At 41.9% G+C, this 24,605-nt stretch overlaps 1 protein-coding gene across 4 annotated transcripts in view; it reads right to left on the bottom strand.

The window, feature by feature from the left end:
• STON2 (stonin 2) overlaps positions 1-24,605 on the bottom strand; it is a 72,974-nt gene that overhangs the window by 42,848 nt on the left and 5,521 nt on the right. For all 4 annotated transcript variants that reach the window (XM_065685913.1, XM_065685914.1, XM_065685911.1 and 1 more), the window contains exons 2-4: positions 14,193-14,405; positions 13,524-13,778; positions 7,112-7,309 (exon numbers count right to left, since the gene is read on the bottom strand). In XM_065685913.1, coding sequence (XP_065541985.1) covers positions 7,112-7,309; positions 13,524-13,778; positions 14,193-14,280 — 541 coding nt within the window. In that variant the 5' untranslated portion in view covers positions 14,281-14,405. The remainder of the gene's footprint in view (positions 1-7,111; positions 7,310-13,523; positions 13,779-14,192; positions 14,406-24,605) is intronic.

The raw sequence follows: 24,605 nt of genomic DNA, 5'->3' as shown, positions 1-24,605 counted from the left end.
ATGTAGAATTGACAATGGAAAATGCAGTCTTCAGGTGGTAATTTCTCCACCTGGTGAACCCCACTGAGAGCTGCAGAATCAGGTTCTCTGGGGTGCAGCCAGCTCTCTGGGGCACCAGCTATATCACCATGCAGCACAAAGCTGGGACAATGCTGCACCACTACTAGATACAGATCATTTTTTCCTCCTGTCATTGGTATGGCAGCATGTTGCCAGGAGCAGAAGGCAAATGGTGAGATAATGACTCTGAAGACTGCCACTTTGAAAGACCTGGATATGCGGTGCCTTGGTGCTCTTCCTTCATTCAGAAGCTTTTTGGCTTCCTGCAGTATTGCTCCAAACAAACCTAGTCTTTCCTCTTTCAACAGGGCAATCATGAATAGCTATTGCACTTAAGTGCTCTATCTCCAATTAAGCTTCAAACTGAAATGTCCTGCCCAGCTGCAAAATCTCCTATTGAACTCCCCTCTCTGGCTTATCACATAGGCATGTGGCTTTCTGCACTGCATTAAACAGCAACTAGAGCCAATGTAAACACCATGGCTGAGGAATCACAGCCTTACAAACACAAAGAGAGGGCTTCAAACCACCTAGTCTGTCTCACTGACATGAAACAAACTGCAAGGCATCTAACCACATCTATTCTCTTGGGATATTGCCTACCTAAAGGAAGATCATCATGCCAGTCCCGTGACTGGGGCTGGAATTCTGTTTGCCTTCCTTTCAGCTGATCTGACTATACAAAACCATCAGTGAATAGGTGTCGAAAGAGTGAAATTCATCAAGAACACCATGTAGGCTCAGCACTTGGTTCTTTTATAACAATGAATAACTCTGCTACGAATCCAGTTACAGTAGCCTATACTTCAGAATAGCCATAAGGAGAAAACTCAGCACTTGAACCTTTAGTTGTCTGCAGCGCAGGTCCAATGGACACAGATGACATCAGAGTCGACTCTATGCTTTGACACAAGCAAGAAAACACTCAATTAAACAGCAAAATTACAATTTTTAGAAAATAAGTATTTTTAAAATAAAAATATTTTTAATTAAAATATTTATAAGCAATATTGAAAATCAGACCCAGTTCTTTCATGTTACCTCTTTCTCCTCTCACACTACCTCTTCCTTTATCACACTTTACACTCTTTTACCTGGTGCTCTCAGTATGTGCAGGAGCAAGGAAGACCTGTTAAATTCACAGGAGTGAACAGGTTAAGACTCTGCCTAGCAAGAATTCAAAGGATCAGACCTCTTTGAGCTGTTTTCTAACTCCTTTCTAGTTATTAGAACAATGTTATATCCCCCCTCCTAGACCCTGAAATTCTTCATAATTCCTGAAGAAAAAGCACCAACCTGACAGTCCTACATCACCTTTAGTCACTCTCCCTTAGGAGGCAGGGTAATAAAGAAAGTAACTAATCAGTGCTGTTTTCTGGGGCACAGACAAGGCAGATACTGAACCTTTCGAGGTTAGGAGACTTCATTTAGCCTCAGCTGAGCACACGAGAGCTGGCAGTGATATCTCAGTTCTGCTTTGAGTGTTATCACTAGGACAGTCTTTTTCAAAACTGAAGTTGTGAAGGGGTGGAGACTGCTGAAGAGGGGCAAATTTTGCTGCAGCTACTGTTAAATCAGAAAAATACTATGGACATATTTGCTCAGGATATGCTATATCTCAAACTGAAGTTATGGGTTTGGTGCAGAAATGACTGGGTGAGGTTCTTTGGCCTGAGACATGCAGAAGGCCAGATTAGATGATAATAATGATATCATAGGCCTTGCTTCTGACCTTAAATTGTATTAATCAGATGACTGCCAAGCAAGCTTAGTTTGCAATCCTCTGTACTAAATAGATAGAAAAACCCTTTTGCTTATTATTGTACCTGCTATTCTCTCATTTTAGCACTTCTCGCCTCCTCCTGAAAGATTTTCTGTGCCTTTTCTTCCTGCCATAAGGAGGGACTGAGACAGCGACTCTGGTCCATGGTTTGTACCTGCAGGCTTCAGCTGCTTCAGAGGGCAAGACTGACAGACTACACGGCAAAGACCATTTCTACTTCACGTAGGTCCAACCTGCAAAACTGAGCTCCAAGCTCCCCCACTGCAAAACAGGATGAGGATTCAACGCTGCTGCAGAGGTCACCGAGATACTGTTGATTTCTCAGAGTGGCCATGAAGTGTCAAAGAACAGCTGATTTCCAGTACACAGGTCTGAGTTGGGATCAAAAATTTTCTATTGCTATGAATTATCTAGACCTAGCTTCCCAGTTCTGCCCTGGTGATGCACTAACCCTAAAGAAGTCAGAAATGCCTTTAGAAAAATATGGGACAAGAAGTATGATACAAGACTCCTGAATTGCCAGCTGGTGGCTAATACTGGACATAAGGATGAAAAAAAAAACCCTCTGCCTCTGATGCTGAATTTAGCCCTCACAGGTTGGAGTTGTGCAAGAACACACTAACTGCTATTTGCTCATGGTATTCTGAGGTCTCCTGTTCCTTGAAGCACGGGTTTGATGCTCCCCTCTGCAGTCTCTCCAGCTGCCTTTGGCAGGCTCACACATACAAATGTTTTCATGTGTCTGAGACTGGGAGACCAGAACAAGTTGGTTAATAGTTACACAGCATAACCAGAGCGCAGTTCTGGGAGAAAGGTGGTAACATCAGCATATGCTCTTTTCCCCTTTGCTGTGGTAATTAACATGGAATGTCTTCAGATGCAGCCTGTTTCTGGCCTTCAGTGCAAATACATTGCACAGCTGTATATTCTGTTCAAAGCTGCTTGTTTGAAACCTACAGAACACCACTCTTGCAGTCAGTCATCAGACAGGGCTCAGTATCTAGCTGGCTCCAGTTACAGAAAAAAACCACACCTATTTGTAAGAGAACTTCTGCAGAAAAGCACTGGGAAAAAGTTTGAAAAGTTAGTACTTGCCCTCCATTACCTCCAAGAAACAGCTGGAGCCAAGCCTGCCAGAACTGTAATCTCCAAGTTTTAAAATAGAAGCAGCAGAACCCCCTTAAACCACGCAGTTAACTTTGAAAACAACAACATTCTCAGAACTCATTCCTTGTGCTATTTATTAACTTTCTGGATTTTGAGCAGTTAGGGGTCACACATACAACCTTCCATCTCCAAAAATGCAGATGTTCTCAGAAAATAATAGCAAAATCATTTCCTCAGTATCCCAGTAGTCCCAGAACTTCAGAAGAATGCCAACAGAACAACTGGTCAGCAAACTGAGCCATCAGCATCAAATATGGTGTAGCTGCAGCTCTGCTAAGATACAAATCACAACAGAAACAGCAACAGAGCTAGCAACAACACACCTAAAATAGCTATCAGGGATCTTACAACTGCAAACTTAATCAGCTTTTGATACACATACAAACACACAGAGCATTATTATATAATACAGATAGCTCATATGTTCTATTAAAATTAGATAAATAAACATTATTTTAGAATGAATGGTGAAATACAGAAATCCAAATCAAGCTGTGAGGTATTTGTACACAACCTCAGAACAGATCCCTGTGCTTCCAGAGCTATAATCACAGCTAGAAGAAGGCCTCTCGCTTGCTCCTTTGACATGTAGATACTTGGCCTTTTTTGAAAGCTGAGACAGGCATCTGCTTCTGAATGAATAAATACTTGCAACCAGTAACAGAGATGTCCTGTGTTACTTAACTTGCAGAATACAGCACAAATGCCAAAAGTTCCTGCTTCTTTTCCATGCTCATTGACCCAAGCTGAGCAACACGGCCATGCGTGATGGGAAGCTCTGAGGCAATGGGCCACTTCACCAGCACTGAATATAGCTTCACGCACAGTGTGAAACCCCAGCTGCTGTAAAGTGCTTGTTGTTATAACCATATAAATATGCTCATGTTAAATGGGCAATCTGCTACTACTTGACCCAAATTTATTGGTTAGCTGCTGCAGACCAAAATAGCCCCCCATGCTGACAGTGACAAAGATAACATAAAAGGCTTCCTTCTTGATGCCAGAATTCAAACCAGCACAGGCAATATAAGCGTAGCATCTTCCAGATGCACTTTGAAAAGCAAATCTTTCTCAGATCTGCTTGTGTAATGTTTACCTTCACCACTGCGAACTCTGCTGCCTTTACAAGACATCATTGAGCTTACCCTGACCCCACCACTGGGGAGGCTTTCTGCAGTCCCCTGCCATAGTGAGGATAAACTCTCAGATTTGGATCATTCAGGCCCCTACCATCTTTCTCAGGTATCACCTCCTAAGTCATATCTTATGTAAACACATGCACTAGATAAAGCTCAAGCCCATGGAATTGTTTTACACTTGAATTCTGTGTCAGTTGTGAGAAAGTCGATTCCCAGCCTTTCCACCTGCTTGGAGCCTATCAGCTCTGGACACCAAGATGCACATTCTCAACAACGGAGCTTGGCTCTGTCCATGCCCGCAGTCAGATCCACCTCAGGCTCTCATCTGCTCTTGCACCAAACTCCAAACCCTGACCTTTGACAGGCAGCCTGATGCTTACACATTTTGCATGCAGAATAAATTACAGACAAGTAGTGAAGTTATGGAACAGAATATCCTGGATTCTCTTCTATGCTGTTCAGGCAATAAAAATTCACCAGGGCTAAAAATAGTTATTTTACTCAGTGTCTGACTACCAAGCAGTTTGCTCTTCTCACCAAGTATTTTCTCACTTGAAACAACACTAAACCCGTAACAGTATAGAATCAGGTCTAAGTAGAATTTTGATCTAAGTAGATCAAAATTTGATTTTTTATTTCCAGTGCATTTTTTAGCAGTGAAATGAATCAGATTTTGTTCCCCTCCATCAAGCTTGACCTTCACGTCAAGATACTGGTTAACATGCAACATGACTTCACCACCATGTAGAGCACAAGGATTCCTCTCTTTTCCTTCATGGAAAAAACACATGTTATTTGAAGGCTGCATCAAGGCAATGAAACTCCCCTCCAGACTGAGGCAGAGAGTCTTTGGAGAAGAGAAATGCAAATCAAGTGCTTGAATCAAGTCAGGTTTCAATAACTGAATTTCTGGAGAGGAAAGAAGAACATGATTATGCATTTTTGTCCATTTACACACTGTGAGGGTGGGTGAACAACAGAAAAGCAGCCAGAACTGCCACCAGGTCCTCAGCTCCTTCACCTCCACAAACCTTGCCTGATGCCAGCAGGCACCTCCAGGGGTGGGCCTGGGAGCCATCCCACGAACAGGAACAAACATATGTGCTTTGTTCATGCTTCCCATTTGCAAATTCCATACCTGGTGGTAGGAAGACTCAGTGTGTTTCTTACTTCAGTTTCCTATACCACTAAGGTAGTGTATCTTATGTTTTAGCTAATGACACAGCCATCTTGCCTATATTACCTACCTTTTTTACTTTTGAAAATCTATAGGTGATTGGAATATTTATTTTTTTGTTTTGTAGCTGCTTTGCTAATTTGTTAACAGTTTGAGATTGGTGAAAAAAATGGAGTAAGAAGGTTACACACAAAGCTTTTATTTAAGTATCAACTTATCTTTTGGCCCTATATAGCACATAATTCTGTATGTATGTCAGCGATACACAACACACTTTTGCCTTTCGTCTCTCTGTATGAGTCAAAGTCATATGAGCTGGGCATCCCTCATTTCCCTCGCTCACATGGAGGCAGCCCCAGTGACAACATCCACCTTCTGGCAACTTAAAACAAATCAAGAAGACAGCAATATCCGGCACATGCTCCAAATGAAAATGCTTACATTTCACCCTAATAGACATGACCTCATCAGAACAGAACTGATGCCCACGCTGGCATCCAAATAGCTGGCACACAATGATAGCTTGCCTATTCTGTCTTTCTACCAGTGCTTTCCAAACTTGAAGGTACAGACAAGCAGAGTATTCTAAAACAAAAACGGTCAGACTGACTGTAGTAACTATAGTTCAAAGAAGGAAAGGTCTTTACTTATCCAAAGTAAACACTATTTCTCCACAAATCCTTTTTCTTAAGCACCCAGCCAGTACCTACCATGCTGCTATTTATGAACCTTCCTTGACATCCAACCCAGTTTCACTGAACCATAATATTATTTTCACATGATGTACATATATGTTTCTTATGGAAGGGATGTGTGACCTCAGTGGGGCTTAGGAAATCCATTCTCCCAAAACAGATCTTATTTCACACATACTGTGACATTCACTGAGAGAAACAAGTGTGAGCTATCATGACACCAGTGAATCAATTTTCATCACCAAACTGGGTAGCTACTGACCTTCCTCAGCTTGGGGTGAACAGCTTCCAACATACTGCAGGTGCTTCCTCCTGGAGCTGTATATTTGTGTCTTTTTTGTGTCCTGACATGCCAGCTCTTTTCATGGTCTGTGAAAGTTTGCTTTGTTATTCAGGAATTCCTGTCATCCCAATGCTGCACGACCCAGGTTACACCACTCTGTTTCTCCTCTTCCAGAGAATAACTGAGGAGCAATGAGCTACAATGCCATGCAGCACATTTTTCCACATTCAGGATACCATCTGAATAGTTCCCTACACGGCCAGATAAAGGATCCTAAAATGATCTAAATCTACTACTGAACCACCCTCTGTCATCTCCTACACTGTCTCTGCATTACTTTATAGCAACAGTGCAAAGCACAGTGCAAAGAATGCAACCAGCAGCCTGGATATATGTCTTGGCACTCTCTGAAAGAGGGGCATGTGGACCTGCCTCAGCTGCATTCACTGGCAAGCTAGGAAAATTTCTGCATAGAAATTTAGGAAGGGCATGCAGCTTCTCCCACAAAATACTGAGAACCAGCCCTTAGATCAGCTTAAGTGGAATGGGAAAACCAGAAGTGCTCCAAACTCAAGTCCACCAACAGGTACATAGTTACACTTGGCTGTTTGGGAGCCTGTAGATACTACAGGGTGTGCCAAATCCAGATGTGATTCTTTTGTGAATTGGACTAGAACAAACTGTTAGTCTGCCTAATCCTGGAGTTTGTACTGCTCCGGATCCATTCCCTGTAGATCACTTCTAAGCACTGAGTTTGAGCAGCATCAAAAAAGATTTGAGATGGAAGCTTGAAGGCTTCTTTCTTACCAGCTGAGTCTGCTGCAGATGTTCTTCCACTGGTCAAGTCCTCAGTGTTGATTGACTGCAGATCTGTGTAGGAGGGAGCAATGCTTGGGCTGCTGGTGTCCTCGGAGTTGGTTGTCCAGCTGCTCTCAGAGGCATGTGCTTGCTTCTCAGAAGAGCTGGAGGAGGGGCAAGTCCAGCTGGGTGCTTTTGATGGAGATACTGGATTGCAGAAAACAAACAGGTATTGGTTAGAGACTTACAGGGCAATCTTCCAAGATCACTCTATATCAGTGTACCGAAACTCTGTAAACATAAACTCCAACATCCACAGCAACAGTTACTTTATAACAAACACACAGCAACTCAACTAGTGCCTGCGCTGCTACCCTCTGGCACTATTCAGCTGTCTGCCTTAGATCCCGTACTGCTGGCTGCTGTATGTTTTCCTGTTGTTCAACTACTGCAGAAGCTGTGACTTTTCAAACCAAGAAGATTTCATGTTCCTGCTGCTGCTGCTGCTAAGATCTGAATATCTGTGTTGTGCAACACAGTGGAGTTTTTATAGTACCACAGCTTTTTATAAATAATGTAATTAAGCATTCCCTATCTGTGACACCCACTCAAATGTAGTTGTCATCTCAGGAATGCTCCACATGGGAGGAGAGTATAAAAATAAACTGAAATTGACCTATTGATGGGTACTAGAAATGGCTTTTGTTTCTGAACATGCAGGATGGAGTGATGCAATCTGAATTAACTGCATAACATTTCTGCTCAGCGTAGGCCAAACATCCTGTTGTACTTGCCACACTCGCATGTCAAAGACTTAAGTCCTGCCTAACCATCACCCAGAGTTCAGAACACAATCTTATACATCCACTACTATGAATTCTTACTGTATACTCTCTGTATTGCATATTCTTTGCCCACAACATCACATAAATGTTCGTAACAATGGGTGACTGTAATGAGGAAATAAATAAAAAAAAAAAAGTGGTAAAAACAGTCTTGCTGAATTAAGGAAAGGTGTACTGGTAGAGACTAATCCTAATTCGGTGTCAGCATAGTAACTGGTTTTTGAGTTAGGTACATCTATGCTCAGCTTTTAAACCAACAAAGATCTCAACACAATCCAAATCTTGCAGTTATAGAATTACTACTGACACAGAGGTTCTCTTCGCAGCATGTAATACATAAACAACCCTTATTCCTTATTACTTTGAGAGATACTTTGGAAGAAAATGGCAAAATAATGTTTAAGATTATTTCTCTCTCTCTGCTCCTTCCAAGTGGTGTGATGGGACACTATGGAAACCTTGCTGTGTGTACAGAGGGAATATCCAAACAGTGCTTCCTGCCTTGCCAGTTGAAAAGTGCAAATTTATTTTATATAGCTGCACTGTGACTCTCAGGTAAGCACACACTAATGTATTTTATCTGTACAGCTGTGAGCTGTACTGAGCTGTTTTCAAGTAGAATCTTCATCCTAAGGATGAGGAGCTGAAAGTCAGGAGATCTGACTCCTTACTGCACGTGTTGACAGTTGTGTTAGTGACATGACCAAAACCCCCCACTTGTCCCTTCAGTAATTCTACACTGTGTTGCGTTTGATGCCTGTAGAGAAACAATGGCAAATGTACGATTATGATCTGTCAGTCCCACTCTTAGGCCTTTTGTTAAACATAGCATGAGGCATCTGCAAGCCATCCTTAAAAGTTCACCTGAAATTGCTTTGACAGACAGAGTGCTTTATTTGGGCATAGAGGACCAGCTGAAAAGCTGAGCTCCATATGCAAACCAATAGCAAGAGCCAAGGATTTTAACTATGTTTTCTACATGGAACACTAGAAATTGTGGAATTATTTTATAAAAAAGATCTTAGATTTTTTGCATTTCTTAAAGTCAGACACAGCAACATGAAAAACATAAGCTAATTTAGAAACGTGTAAGATTTATTAACTCATATACTGTCAACTTGACATGCTTTCCAAAACCAATTTTTGTCTAAGAGGGAGACTGACTGTAATAGCGTTGCAGGATATTTCTATATAAGGGAAAATTAAAGTTATTCCAGGTAAGTTGTGCCACTTTGGACGAATATGATTATTTGATCTTTCTAAAGAATGAAACTTGTACTTTGGAAACCCGTAACCACAGAGAGCTTTTCTGCAACAGATATTCTTTAAAATATTACTATAGTCAGCTTCCACCTAGCATTGCTCAAGGTTCCCCCAACACTAACCTCTGGAACTAGTAAAAGTGCATTTTCCCCTATGCTGAGCCAACCAAAAATCTATCGATCTCGAAAAGTACGACAAGCAAAAGTAAACATCTACATGTTCATGTCCCTCTTCAGGTGCTCCTGCTGCTCTTCAAATTCCTGGAAGCACTGAAACCAAACTCATAAATAAAGTAGGTTGTTTTTTTTTTTTTTCTAGAAAATTGGAATCTGGTCTCTAATGTCAATAGATGCAGATTCACAGCCTTTCCGCTGCAGAAATTTCTTGGAAATCAGTTTAGAATGAAAGACCACTGCCAGAACTTCCCCTAATATGCCAATCCTGTAGCATGCATAGGAAACTGAAAATCAACCTGTCGGCTCTTTCCAAACTGAAAAATGTTTACTTCTGTGTGCATTTTAATTTTCTTGAAATGTTTGTTCCTAATATGATGGATTGGCTTTTAGCACGCAGATTTACCTGTAAGCATTCATTCTTCTTTGATGTTTTGAGGACTCATTCCTTGATCCCTACACCGTATTACAATCAACCTTGTTAGCATCCATTTCATTCCTACCACATAGCATCTCCAATTTTCTGACTTTAGGACAGCATTGGAGCTGGTCTAGTTTTAGGCAGCTGATCTTGTGTTGCATGTACTTCCTATTTGCATACAAAACAGCACTAGGTGGTTAAATTGAGATTTGCCTTAGTGTGGGATAGCCTCTCCAGGGACGTGGTAGGAGTCCAAGTTACTCGAGCCATTTAAAACCAGACAAAGCTCTTGGAAGAAGTGGGGGGGTGGTGTGTGTGGCGTGTGAATCAGATGATGTAACAGGTCTTGCCTTGCTCTAGTTTTGGTCCTTTGCTGAATACCTCATTGAATTCAAGAGCACAGAGCTAACACCGGTAGCATATGAGATCGAGAGCTGGAGGCCTATTGTGTAACAAATGCAAATGTCGTGTCACCAGCTGGCTGTGATCATTTACAGATTGTGTCATGTTTGTGTTGCAAGCATTTGGGTGAGCCTAAAACTCTAATTTTTCACTTCTGCAGTATCAGTTGGACTAGCCTGATAGTAACCATGAGAAAAATCAAATTTTGACTTTCCCCAGAAGAAGGAAAATGGGGAAGAAGGTGCCACAATGCATCATTTCTGCAAGTAAATATTTCTGTGGCTTTGCCCAAGAGTTACCGCTTCCCAGGGAGAAACCCCGTGGATTTGGCAACTGTGAGTTGTCTATGCATAAACCTGAAAAGCAGAAATATTTTGAAAGAAAGATTTTGCCTAGCGTTTAGTCTGCCTGAACCTAGTAGAATGGTTTACAACAATGTCCTAAAAAAAAAAGATAATTTCCACTAAGAAACTCACAATGGGCATTTTTCATTTCTCAAAACCTCAGCTTTTGACTGTTCTTCTCACCTACCAAATTCTTTGCCTGTGTTTTCAACCTTGTTTCTTGCTATAAGTCCCCCTAATTTCTGCTCCCCTCATTGTGTCTTCACTTTTCCAGGGACAACAAGGGTCCAGCATCAGCCTTGGTTTTCTTTAAAGTGTATTTCCTATATGATAACCACTACGTGGCAGTTGTCTTTAAATTACTATTTTTTCAGACTGAGCACTTTGGGGTAAAAAATTGCTTTCAGGGGAACACGTGCAAAAATCCTGTAGCCCTAAGGTCTGACTGCATCTCTCCCTCCTAGAGCCCATCCTCCCCGCTCTCATGGCACTCTGGAAATGCCACATCACAAGCCCTTCTCAAAACGTGTTTCTAGGCAGCCTGGCCATCAGGCTGGGCAATTATCTAGTCAGCTGTGCAGCTGCTTCTGCATGGACAGACAGACAACTTCCTAACAGTGCTGGAGCTGGGACAGGAATGCGACTGGGGGTGCTGAACCTTCACGATGTTGCTCTTCACAGCTGCCTGCACAGGAAACAGATTTCAAATGTCTCCATCCTTCTCACACCAATCCATCTGTCCATACTTGGCCTTTATAACCCCCCCCCCCCCCCCCCCATCTGGCTATTTCCTATTGTTCTTATGTGGGCTGTTCGCTACTAGAAATGAGTAATTGCTGTCACCACAGGGTTTCCACTGAGCCTGTCAGCATATCCTGGTTATAACACAAAGTCTCCAGCTTTGCTGCCGCCCATAGAAAGAAGACGTGACCTGCAGATTAACTGAGAACAACTGAAGGCTGAAGTTTATCCTACCTCTTGCTGTCAAATGCCCCTCAGAGCTCAGAGTAGTGGGCCAGAAGCAAACACCTGTGATCTCTTCTGCCCCATGACCTTCCCTTTAGAGGCTGTCAACTGCAGTGTCCAGGCCATTTATAATACAGGGTCCAGAACAGGAGTGGGACTAGCTCACGAAGAAAGATTTTAAAATATCCACACCACTTCCTTAGGGGTTCTATACAGTTAAAGAATAACAGCTTTCCAGAGAAGGATTACATGGAGTACCTCCTGATGTGACGGCCAGGGGAACCATCCTCCTCCACGAATCTCAGTCAGATGCTAAACATTTGTGTGTAGATACCCCCCCAGTGGCAAGAATCACTTGGGACAAGCCTTTACAGGAGTGCAAATGGGTGCCGCCTTCAAAACCTTAATGTTTTTGGAAAATACTCTGATCACCGAAAGAGGTGATATCTAGGATATCCTAGACCTTTGTCTACAACCTAGTGTCCCCTGTGACTGAAAACACAAACCAAGAATCAGTGCTTTTGCCAAGTACATATCCTAAGCCTAAGCCTGGACCACATCCCTTTTAGGATGGGAAATCAAGTAATACATGATGAGACTAGTTTTATGGAAGACTCTTTGTTATGGCTTTATTTAAGCTGAGCAAAGAATTTGTTGTTTTTTTTTTTTTTTAAGCTTAATAAGAAGGTGCACTTCACAGTTTTCCATTCAAGAAGGACATTGCAACATTAGGAAGGAAACAGTGTCAGAGCAACCAACAGCTCCATTTGAAAAAGTATGTGGCTGTACGAGTAGGGGTAAGGATCATCTAACCATGAAATTAAATAATAGGGAGGAAGACCACCTCAGTTTTACAGGTTTGCACTTACTGGTGCTCTTCCTTCTCTCCTCACCACCATGATCAGTAAGTATTTACATCTAATAACCAACAAATAATATAAAGATAGGAAGGTCTTAAGCAAAACTTAAACTTCTTTTTTCCTGAAGATTCACCCACCTCTCCTGCACAAAAGTCTAGCCACTGTCTCAGACTAGTCTATAGCATCCATAAAAAGAGCAGATGGAAAACTACCGGGTTTTACCCAAAACCCAACACAAAGCTGCCAATCTAAGTTTTCTGACAGAAGCATTATTCTCATTACAGGGAGTATTTGGTGGACCCAGTGATCAGAGTAAAGCTGTAACTCTTTTAAACTGCTTTAATAAACATCAGGAACAAAGTGGAATTAAGAGAGAATCGCAAGTTAAACATGAGAAAGTAAACTAATGTTTACTCGGGCAATTGCTCCAGAGCCTTCTGCATGGAGGGCCAGAAGTTTGTTCATACATGAAAGCTGGAAGCTTATATAGCCATATCAGTTAGCAAAAGCTGAGAAGGCAAGCCAGAGGCTTTGCATGCACCTTTGATCTGTGTCAGAATGGACTTTTACATTTGAAAAGTGCATGCAGTCCTGGAATTAGAGTCGACTTCTGTTGTCTTCGCAATTCTCCACCTGCTAAATCACAGCACCAAAAGACAGCAGAAAGTACTTATGGGCACTGGCACACTAGTTGTTGGTCTGACTAAGCTTCCAGCAAAAGCCATACAGGGATATAAGCAGATAAACACTAAGACTACAAAGGGCAGTGATCACCATTCCCTCAGTTCCAGATTACAGAGGCAAACACGGCTCAGACTTTTTAGATACCTGTACATAAGAAATGTCACTCCTGAAAACACCACTATATTGTTTCCCCATGAACGCATTTCTCCAGGGTCAAGGCATAAGTGGCATGAAACACAGAAATCTTTCATTTTCTTTACAAAAAGAAAATGCTGCTAGTTCAACCCAGGACAAAATTATGAGCCCTTTTTGAAACCCTGGTAACATTACTTGTGTCAAAGTACAGTACAAACTGGTCAAAGTTCAACCTCTGAGAAATGAAAGAGCAAGGAAAAAAATCCTGTAGGCTCTCGGTGTATTCTGTTATGTTACTGGAAGGGACCTTTTCATGCATTTGCCTTACCTGCTTGTGCATGGTTCGATGGAGCACTGGTCCATGGTGCATCTTCAAACTGAACCCAAGTACTGATGGATGATGACAAATCAGTGCTGGGACACATATGGTTCCCAAGCACAGCAGAATCCACCTTGGGTTGGTCAGCTGCATTTTCCTGTTGTGTGTGGGAGAGGTCTTGAAATTCTCCATCCGCATTGTGGTTCTCTTCTGAGGAGGTGTCTGACGAAGAAAAACATTTCTCCAGAGGCTCCTCAGTCCTACCTAAAAGAGAGACAAAAATAGAATTGGTAGAACTCACCATCACTTCATTGTTTTTTATTGAAATACCTGAATTTGCCATCAAATGTAGGCAGGAAATGTCTTTCACCAAATGTAGTTTTTAGACTAATGCTGGGCATAGTTTTGCTCTTGATTACAAAAGGTGAGACTTCCTCTGTATCCCAAAGGACAGATCCAACCCCTGTAATAGATCTACGCTAAGGAAGTCTCACATTAGAAGAGTATTTAATACTTTGGCCCAATTTCTCCTATTATGCAAGGGTAGCAGGAGATAATTCAACCTCTGCACATACTGCTTCCACTCAGAAGGCAAGCTCTGTGATGCCAGATATCTGACAGTAGATGATCTAATTCAAACAAAGTCTCACAATGTTCAAAGACAATAAGACAGCTTACCTCGTGGGCTAACAGGAAGGAGCAGCTCATCACTGAAGGACACCCACTCAGACTGGTGGGAGGCGATGACACTAGTCAGAGAAGTCATATTCGCAGCAGGCTACTCATCTTCACTTGGGGATCATAGGGAGGAATCAGAATGAGAGAGAGGCACAGTGAAGATGAGCCAATAGAGGGGAAGACCTCCTTTGCACTTTCTTTTCTGATCAAGCGCTGTTAAGATAGGAAAGGAATAATTTATGTCTTTTATTAAATGGGAGAAATAAGCACCACTGTAATGAATTTGTGTACCAATTTATGTATGGCAGGCACAGTACTGTCAAAGTACTACTGACTTTGAGACAGGAATGTCTCCTGTGTCTAGAGAGACACTTGAGCAACTCCTTAATTAAAACATCTGAGGATCTTCAAACATCCTCATGTTAAAATTGTCAATCGCAAAACCAATGGTTTATTCCTTGCCCAGGCAGCCATCCCTCTCATAAACCCAGCATGAAAGGTGATAAGACTCTCCCAGGGTTAGCAAACTTTGATTATGATGGAACTTAACTCCAATTCCAAGATGTCAGCATGTCCTTGCTCATCTTGCTGCTTACAATGTCTGATCCCTCTTAAGAGCAAGCAATAAGCTGCAGGTCTCATTATCAATAAGATATATGTAGCTGGTTCTGGGATTACGATGGGTTGCCCATCATTCTCATCATGGTCTGGGTATGAATATATGCCCTCTCAGCCAGCTGAAATTTCAACTCTGCTGCTAGACTGGAACTTTGCAATTTTAAAAAACAATATATTTGATGTTGTTTGGAGTTAAGCATGATTTTACTGTAGCCCAACAAATGTTTTCACAGGCGCAGCAACTTTTAATTAGTATGCACTCCAATAGGATGTACCGCACACAGATCTGGGAATCTGCTAGATGGAATGCGCCAATGCAGAAGGCTCTGGTTGTTGGCTAGTACCTGAGGTTAGGTCCAGGGAGAGAAATTCTCTGACAAGCACCCATGACTGCCTCGGATTTGCAGACCACTTCAAAACTCTCAGAGGACTATTGCCTCCTCCTAGGGAAGCATGCGAATTAGGTACCCAATTATCTCAAGCATTGAAGCTCTTGTTGCCATGGTACTCAAGTACTTGAAAACACTAAAACTCAGACTTGGCTATTCTAAAAAGCTTTAAGTGGCATCTCTTGGACTGCTGTCTCTCACCTAACTAAAGGGTTTCTTTTGGTGAAACTTCAAGTTGATGTACAAGAACAGATACTTCACTGAGTCTTCTCTTTACCCTACATTAACAATATTTAGGTCCAAAGAGCAGACTGAAATTTAAATGCCTTCACTCTAAGCATCTACAGCAGGAAGTCTGCCATTAAATAGCTTCCAGTATGATTATTAGTCTTCCAAAGGCAGGTCAGCAAATAAAAGCTGCATGAAAAGAGCTGAAAACTTCAGAAGTTTGGAAATCACAAACCAGCCTGACACTCAGAGACTTCATGGGTCCATGTTCATTGTCTGAAAAGGAATCTTTTCAAGCAGAACTGAGCACAAAATTTACAGTTTCCTGCAAACACACACACACAAAAAATTATTCCTGAAGAGAATCTTGATGGTTAAGTGCAATTTGTCAGATGATTGATCCCCTCTCCATAGGCTTTCCGGAGCCTATGGCACCCCACGGTCAGTCACCCTGCATATCTTTCCCTTATTCCACGACCAATTCCCTAATGCTGGAGGAACAGCTGCACTTGACTCCAAAACACTTTTCCTCTGCTCCCATGGCAGGATGCCTGCCTTCACGCAGTGTGAGCAGACACCTCTGCCTGCCTTGCACAACATCCATTCTCTTACTAGTATTCTGGATGCTATTAATAGAAACTACAAAGCTAAACATAGAAGCAAGCTAAGAAAAGAAGAATAATCAGATGTTTAGGGTCACCTGGACACCATATGAGCAAAGGAGAGGATGATCTCGGCATCTTGCTTTCCTTGTGTGACTAGTTAAGCTGCATGTTTTGGGTTTGTTTAAATATCTGTAATTGAGTCTCCTCTTCCCAAACAAATGAATCCTGACCTCTCCTTTCTCCTGGATGAATCCTGACAGAAGATTGAAATGGCAGGAAATTAGAAAAGAACACAGTTTACCTTGCCCTTAATGCACAGAGACTCCAGCAGAGGCATGAAAGAAGCAAGAAAACAGACTACTTCAGCTGTGCAGGTATGCGGGAGTTTTACACCATCATTTTAGGATGATTTTGCTCTTTTACCCTGCTGCCCTGTGACAAGCAGACTTTTCTAAATCCACTCAGTACCAGACAGCAAAACTTAAAAAACCTTAAAAAGGATAGTGAGCACTTAGAGTCCAGAAAAGCAACAGAGTACTGTGCAGTTCATCATGGAATCCACCTATGCAAATTCCCCACAGCTGGAATTTTCTACAGACTTCCCAGTTTGGTAAAGGGAATCGTGTTGACTTAGAGTTATCACAGTTTTCTGACAAGCAGCCTGAAAGAGAGGAAAGTCAGCCTGAGTATATCATAATGTCAGAGATTCTCAGAATAGAGGCACTCTGAGAATGCATGTGTTAGGATGAAAATAAATTAAGACGACACATAACTTACATGGCAGCACCACTGAAAAAAATCCCATAATCCATACAGTGATACTGTTTTTCTTGCTTATATATTCTCTTACAAACCCAGGGACCTAAACATTAACTGGTGATTGTACTTTGTATTTGGTTATTGTGGGAGACTGTGTCAGGGACAATAGATAATGGTCCGTGGTGAAACACACAAAGATAGAAAAGTACTGTTTGTCTGCTTTGGCTCCTCCCCAGACAGTTCGGCTTTGGTTCGTACCCTGACAGTTTCGCTTTAGAACTCCCCGGAAAAGTCTTGACCCTTGGAGACCTTTCTAGATATTGCTGGCCACTTCTTCTGACATAGGCTGGCCCCCTGCATCAGAATGAGTGTGCATTTTTGTCAGTATAAAAGCACGAGCCTCATGTGATGTGGGGGAGGCAGACCCTCATACCACCCAGGTCAAGATTGCCTCCGTGTGGATACCCGTTATGGTTGAGCTTGCCACCTCACACTGCAATGATGATTCTCGGAGCTGGTTTCCTGATTGTCTTCACAGAGTCCTTGGGGTTGGTAAGATAACCAGACATCACAAGTATCCTTTACTATTTTTATATTTTCCTACATTAATAAACGAGTTGCGAGTTCTCTATTTGTCTCTTGTTTTCCCTCACTTGGAATCCCCGAACTCTGGAACAGAGACCATGGAAGGGAAAACAACTAGACAAGCTGTTAAATTCCCCATAGCAGAAAAAGAAACTAAGCCAAATGGACAGTAAAGAAAGGAAAGACTCTGACCATGGCTTTTGTTGTAAAAATAAAGTTTCACTACCATCAGGAAAGTCTCAAGGAAAAATATGTCATTTTATCTTGACCACGTTTGGCAAACCTGTACAGACAAAACAATCCAGTAGCATGAACATGAGGAATGATTGCTGCCTTGGGCAAATTTCCAAGTGTGAGAGAGCTCAGCTTGGCCTGTTACAAGGACTGACCATCAGTACATCATGACCTGAATAATAAACAAGCTCCGCATTGAAAATCTGTTCTCAAGCGTCAAAAGGAAGTCCTGAGTACTTCAGGGTGCCACAGCAGAACCAAAATCCAGTATAAATGACAGAGGAAAAAAAACCCAACCAACCAAAACAACCTCCCCAACCAAATGAAAAACCCAAGCACCAAAATTTGAGATGCCCAGTGAAATAAAGGAATTGGATTTCATTATTATTACTGAAAATACCAGTCTCTGCCTAAATGCCTGAGGTAAACTTACCGTATTAATTACCTATATAATGACAGGAATAAAGTCATATTTTGTTAATCAATTATTGTATTCTTAATATGCCAATCGTATTTTCTTCATGTATAGAGATTTTAAATTGCCCTAAGAAAATTTCTTCGGTTTCAGAACACCAGGTTTCAGAACTTCTCCCAGTTTTAGTTACTCTAATTCATACATGCCCCATGACTTCAAATGTTGCTTAAGCAGCTCAGTTACCAATTGGTACATATAACACTCATACGGAAGCTCTCAATATCTAAGGAAGAATTAGGGCTCAAAGGGAGCCAAATGGATGTCCCTTGTGAAACTCCTGCAGCCTCTCTGGAAGTAGGGATGGCTTTTCCCATTACAGATTATACCTAAGTGAATGGTAACAAGGGCCTTGATAGAACTCTGTCCTCTGAGCTTGGTCAAATCCACTTTGTGCCATTGCAAGGCAGGTCATTACTGTTGTCCCCTAGCAAGTTTAGACAGAAACGGAGTGAGGCAGAGTGTAGTACTGAATGTGACTAGAGCCATCCGATATGTTGGACAACAGAAAAGCAGTGGGGGTGTCCCTGAGCATGGGATCCAGTGCAGCCACACTAATTAATGACCATAACAAATTATTCCAATAGATATGATCTGCCTAAATCCACACTGCAAGTAAGCAACAGAAGCAGTGTTAAAGCTGAGTTGACCTGGAATGCCCTTATTTTCTATGCACCACAAGAACCCAGCCACAAAGCATAAAACCATGTCCTACAAATACACAGCTTTGTTGTAAGCTCACATTTCCTAACAGTAATACAAGAAAGCTTGTAGAGAACACGTTGGCAAGAAAGTCGTAAGCATCTCCCTCAGGAATATTTGCGTCAAGGCTAATATCTGAAAGGTCAACAGCTGCTGTTTTCTCTACACCACAATTTATCTGCCACAGAAGCTCCTCTGTTTTCCAGAGAGAAAAAAAAACACCTAAGATGTTCTCCTGCAGGCAATACCAGGCAGTTAAGAAGGCAATGGTCTCTCTTCTTCTGCCAACACCATGCCTTCAAAATACTTCATGGCTTCTGGATGCATCATAACAAGGGCCAGTTAGACAAGATACTGTTTAGTGGGCTTCAAGATCTGATACTGGAAGAAAATGGTACAACGTCTTCTTCTACTCCTTGCACTCCCAAGAACTTCAGAAATGTAGAAAGGCATCATAGAAGAGCAACAATTAGAAATCAGAAAGAATGTAGGAATCAGAAGCAGGCAGAAACCAAGGGAGCAAGCCAGACAGAATGTTTGGCAGTGATGGTTCACATCCCCAGTCACACTGGCAAAGTAGAAGCTCTACATTTCAGGACTTTAAATATAGCTCACTGCAAGTCCATGATGCGTTCAAAGTGTAACTGAAGCCTCCAGTCATGTAATTGCATTAAAACCTGAGGGATAATTTCCCAAACTGCTAGCTTTCCAACTCAAACAAGAATCTGAGGTAAAGATCAGCAAATTCTCTTACCATATAGAGCAACATGGTAGCACATTAAAACTAGATTGGTACAAGATCACAGGAAAGAAGCAACATGCCAATTTGTTTAGCAGAACATTTGCATCTGTAAAATCTGGGATTTCCCTCCCCCCCCCCCCCCCCCCCCCGCCCCAGTTAGTATTACACAAATACGGAAATAAAGTAAGCAAAACACTAATTTAAGGGTTTGCCTTCCCCAAGGCTAGACTAATTCAGAATAACTTTACAGATCACATACTTCTTTGGTCAACAAAGCTCTGTTGGCGATAACAGGAGGCAACAAGAAATCTAAGTGCAGCAACCAGGGAGAGGTTGGTAACATCGTCTGATGAAAGGGTGAGTGCACGGTCCTCACCGCTCTTCCTTCTCTTCTTAAGGCCTTCACAAGGCAGAACTCCAAACCAGCACCTCCATCCCAGACTTCCACACCTGACCATTACATGTCACATTTTGTCTGCTTCAGGATGGTGAATTTGCAGTATTCACAACTATTGCACAACATAATGCTATAATAAGTGATGCTCCAAACCATACTATGGGAAGGACACTGGGCTTAAAAACTGGTTTCTTCTTTCAAACATGAAAAAGTGAATAATACAAGAAGAAGTTAACAGAAGAAAGCTTCCACTGAGCACCCTGCCTCACATGTGCGATATTGATGCTTTCATATGTTCTTGTCTAAACTGAGCATAGACAAGCTACACCCAGATGTATCCCACTTACCAAACCCTCCAAAAGCTATGGTACTTTACTTGCTGCTGTGATGATTATCAAGGTGTGGTATTCAAGTTATCTCATTCACATAAAAGCCATTATGTTCTACAATTAACCACCCTTGAACCAACTATGTCATTGAGGCCTGACCTCACTGAAAACAGCCATCAAGAGGTGACCACAGATCACAGAGCCCTGCCTGTACCTATCCTTCTTCTAAACTAGGACTAATGACAGAATAAACAGGGAGGTGAGTAAGCAATCATAAGTTCGCCGGAATATTCTGCTGGATGTTATACACTCTTCTAGTAAACACACATCCTGGCTTGTATGAAATGCCACCCTGTTCTGCCTGCCAGGTACTAACATTCCAGCATTGCCTATATGCATTGCAACAAATCACTGCTTGCACAGTGAATACTGGTAAACTCAAATCCTGATCCTGCCTCCATTAATAAAAGGAGAGACAGCATAACTCTTCCTGTGCCTCAAGACTAGTTTCAATTGCACACATGAAAACAGGGCTTCATCTTCTCAATTGCAACAAAGATCATTCTAGAAGTTAGGTGACAAATCTTCCCTGAAAACGGTGGGTATAATTAGTTGCCATTAACCAGTATCAGTTAAAGTAATTTTAGACTGAGAAAGCTAGGGGAAGAAAAAAAAAAAAAAAAAAAAAGACACAAAAAAAAACCACGAACAGGAAAGAAAAAGAAAGAAAGAAGTCAAGCCCTCAGACACTAGCCACATTCAAGACAAGGGAGAAACTGGATTCTATAAACAGAGATGCTTCACTGGAGGCTGTATGGCTGCAGAGAGGATGGGCATTCATCTAGCTGAGCTGTGAACAGGAGAACAGATTCAGAGTAAGGGAAAAACGCAGAATCCAACTGTGAAAGCATCAGGAAGACAAGGACCATTGAGGAAGCGATGCAGTCATGAAAGAAAGCAAAGAAGCTTCCCTGTGCTGAATGTTGGCTGGAAACAAAGATTAGGAATACTGAGTGAGAAAGCCATCTCCAGCTCAAGCCTTCTCTGTTACTTCCATATAACTAACAACTATATATATAAAAATAACTTCTATATAACTGCACTTCTATGTAACATCTTTTATAACTTCTAAGTTGTACCAGCAGCTTGTCCCTTTCCAGGGAAAAGAGTTTATAAAGGGATTTTTATTACAAGGGAGATCCCTTTTGATTTTTATATATAAAGGCAACCTTACAAATTGCGGCTGTCTCTCAGCTTAAGGAAGTCCTGCATGATTATTTAAAGCCAGACAAATAACAACACTCTGGAAGAGGTATCACAGGGAATAAGCCTGCCCTGGCAGAAAATTCCATGGATGATCCAACTGGTCTTTCCTCATTTCCAGTGCCTGGAGAGTCAATTGAGATTGTGCAACTTCGTGTGATGCCAGGTCACTGCAGCCCTTCAGGGCAACCCACAAATATCACGTTTGTTGTCACTCTCTATTTTAGACATTCTAAATATAGGCCCATTAGACTTGACGGTGCTGTTCGGTTAGCATGACTACTCCTGTTTCAAGAGAATGAAAAGCAACTCTAGGAAACAAACATGTCTGAGCAAAGATTGAATTTAAAGGGACTTTAAAGTTAAATGGAATTTAAATTTCCTGGTGCAATAGGGTAGAGTCCATTGCTGATAAAGAAGTTCAGAATACTCTGCTTTCTAACTACCAACAATTTGGCATCATCTGCATCGGTGAGCAGCAGCTGCTCATCGTTATGGTACTACCCATTTGATAGTTAGCTATGCCTGTGAGACAGCAGGCAAGCTTGTGCATTGCAGAAGAGGAATCCAGGATACGTTGCCATCTATCCGCATGAGATCGTGTAAGCGCTGCAGGGGTACGCTGTGAGAAGCAGACCCCTGTGGCATATGGAGGCAGCAAATCACTCATATTTTATTACACTTGGTATTTTGCTGAGGAAGCTAGAAGAGGAGCCATTGCAAGTCTGAGTATCAACAACAGGAAGAAGGACCAGTTGCACCTCACACTCAAAAGCATCCTATAGTTAATACCAACATTTCATGAGATGCTCATCTTTTAATCTGACACAAATGCCCAGTTATGAAGCATTTAGGGTGTTGACAAAAACACAATATTATACATTGAAATTCATACAAATTCGCTCCCACAGTGTGTGGCACAGTCCCTGGTTTCACAGTCCTTGGAATGGCTCAAACAAACAGCCACTGCACCAATGCATTTGTGAGGCTATCCACCAGCAGATCGTAAACCAGAATGATTAAGAAGAAAATAAAAGCCAAAACCCAAACCATGGACAACAGCTAATCACTCAATGGTTGGGGCACTACTGTCAAAGTAAACTGTCAAAACTGGAACAGCAGGGAGCTAAAAAACAAAAACTGATGGGTAAGCTTCTGTAATGGCAGCTCCCATGCTTGAGACAGTGGTACGCAAGCACTGTATATGGTGTATATATAAGGTGCATGTACTTGCACATGGTACAGAGAATCTAAAACTAAACAAACTGTTCTTTATAGGTACATGAAAACAAATAGTTTTCACACAGAAACAGGAATGTGATATAATCTTTCAAAATTTCGTGTTTTGAGGATATGGAGTGATTTAGCTGCCCACTCCAAATCAATCCTCTAATAAAAGAAAACAAAAAACCAAACCAACCCTAGTGAGATATTTCACTATTCTTTTCATACAACTAACTCTTCAGTTTCAAATAACAGGCATTTGTTTTATCTGTAAATCTTTTAAAATGTAACTGCACTAGGTGACCAGCCATTCTGGGTATCCCATAACGTGCTTTAGTTGCCTACGTTTTCAGCTTCTGCATGTGGAAACTAAAAGACGAAACTCACATGGTAAGACAAGTGAAGTCATAAACATACTCGGCTCTCAGCTGGGCTTCGTTAACACAACACCCTGACTCCCGAATTTTTAGACAAGAATTTAATCCATGTTACATTGCTGGGTGCTCTCAGATATTGTGTAACCCAAAGGTAATTTTCTTTGAAGGAAGGCATCACCTTATGGCTTATGCATCACCTGTTTTGTGTTATCCACATGCTTTAGTAGAACAATAGTGTACAAAACCCCACAAAACCTAAAACTACCAAGATGACCCCAACCCCAACACCCCCTTCCCACCCAAGCCCCCAGAAGCGTAAGATATGGTTAGGGTTGCCTTGGAATTCCCTCTGTAGTCTAGTCAGGAAAACAAAGCAGAGAGAACTTTACAAAGACCACTTACTTGGTTGAAAAATGAACATAAAGCACTGCAGACACAGGGATGGATCCTGGGCACTCCGGTACAACAGCAAGGCCTTTTTTCTTTAAAAAATCTGGAATCTGGATATCCTCCTCTACGCAATCCCTCTCAAGTAACACTAGCAGCAGTGCTGTGCGTGCGACAGCATGGCTGCTCACTGAGCCTGCTCTACAAGTGGAAGTAACGCAGTCAGATCACCTCACTTCCCCACCCAACCTTGTGTAGCCATAAGCGACCACGGTTATCCTGCTCCTCAGCCCACGATACATCTCAGTTGCACAGCGTTAAGATATGTGGAAATACCAGTTCAAGGCAACGTTAATGCAGCGTTACTGCTCTCTTGCCAGCTCTAGGGAATTTGAGCCCAGCTAACCTTTGGCAAAGACTGCCTTACCCAGTGGACACGTTTTGGAAATGGGATGCAGACAAGTGGATTTTAAAGTGTTAGAGATATTTACCTCCCTCTCACAAAGGCCTAGACCCTCAAGGGGACTGAGACTCTGTTTCTGCTACCAAGGCTGAAGTTGCACTCATGACTTGCTGGCAGAGTTGCAGATTTGACACTGGCATAATTCACATAAATAAACAAAAGCATGTTACAAACTACCAAAATCAGCAGAATTACAAGAATTACAGCTTTTTTCAAGACAACCTTCCTGAAAAGAAGGGATATTCACTTCAAAGTTAGTGCCTGTTTCGGTATCACTGAAGACCTTAATGCAGCTCCCAAAGGTCTGTGCCCACCATTGATCAGTCTTAGGTCCAAACATACTCAAATCAATAGCCTGGATTGAATAGAGGGACAATTTGCAGTTTTTTGGGGAAAAAGCGAATGCTGGTGCTACACTCTGAGCGTGCACATAGTGCAGTAAACTAACACATCTGCTTCCATGCAGAGAGATTGGACAACTAGACTGCAGAAGACAGACACGAGTTATTTAGAAGGGAAAAGCACTGATCTGTGGAACTTATTTTACCTCAGTTTTATCCCCTTCAGTGACATTTGAGATTCTGGCAAATCCATGCACCTATCAGCTGAGATCTTTCTCCTCATGCTGAACTCACGTAC

The sequence above is a fragment of the Lathamus discolor genome, chromosome 6, assembly GCF_037157495.1.
Source record: "Lathamus discolor isolate bLatDis1 chromosome 6, bLatDis1.hap1, whole genome shotgun sequence".
Taxonomy (NCBI): Eukaryota; Metazoa; Chordata; class Aves; order Psittaciformes; family Psittacidae; genus Lathamus; species Lathamus discolor.
Note: the sequence above shows the minus strand (reverse complement) of the source record. Positions and strands in the feature narration are given on the sequence as shown.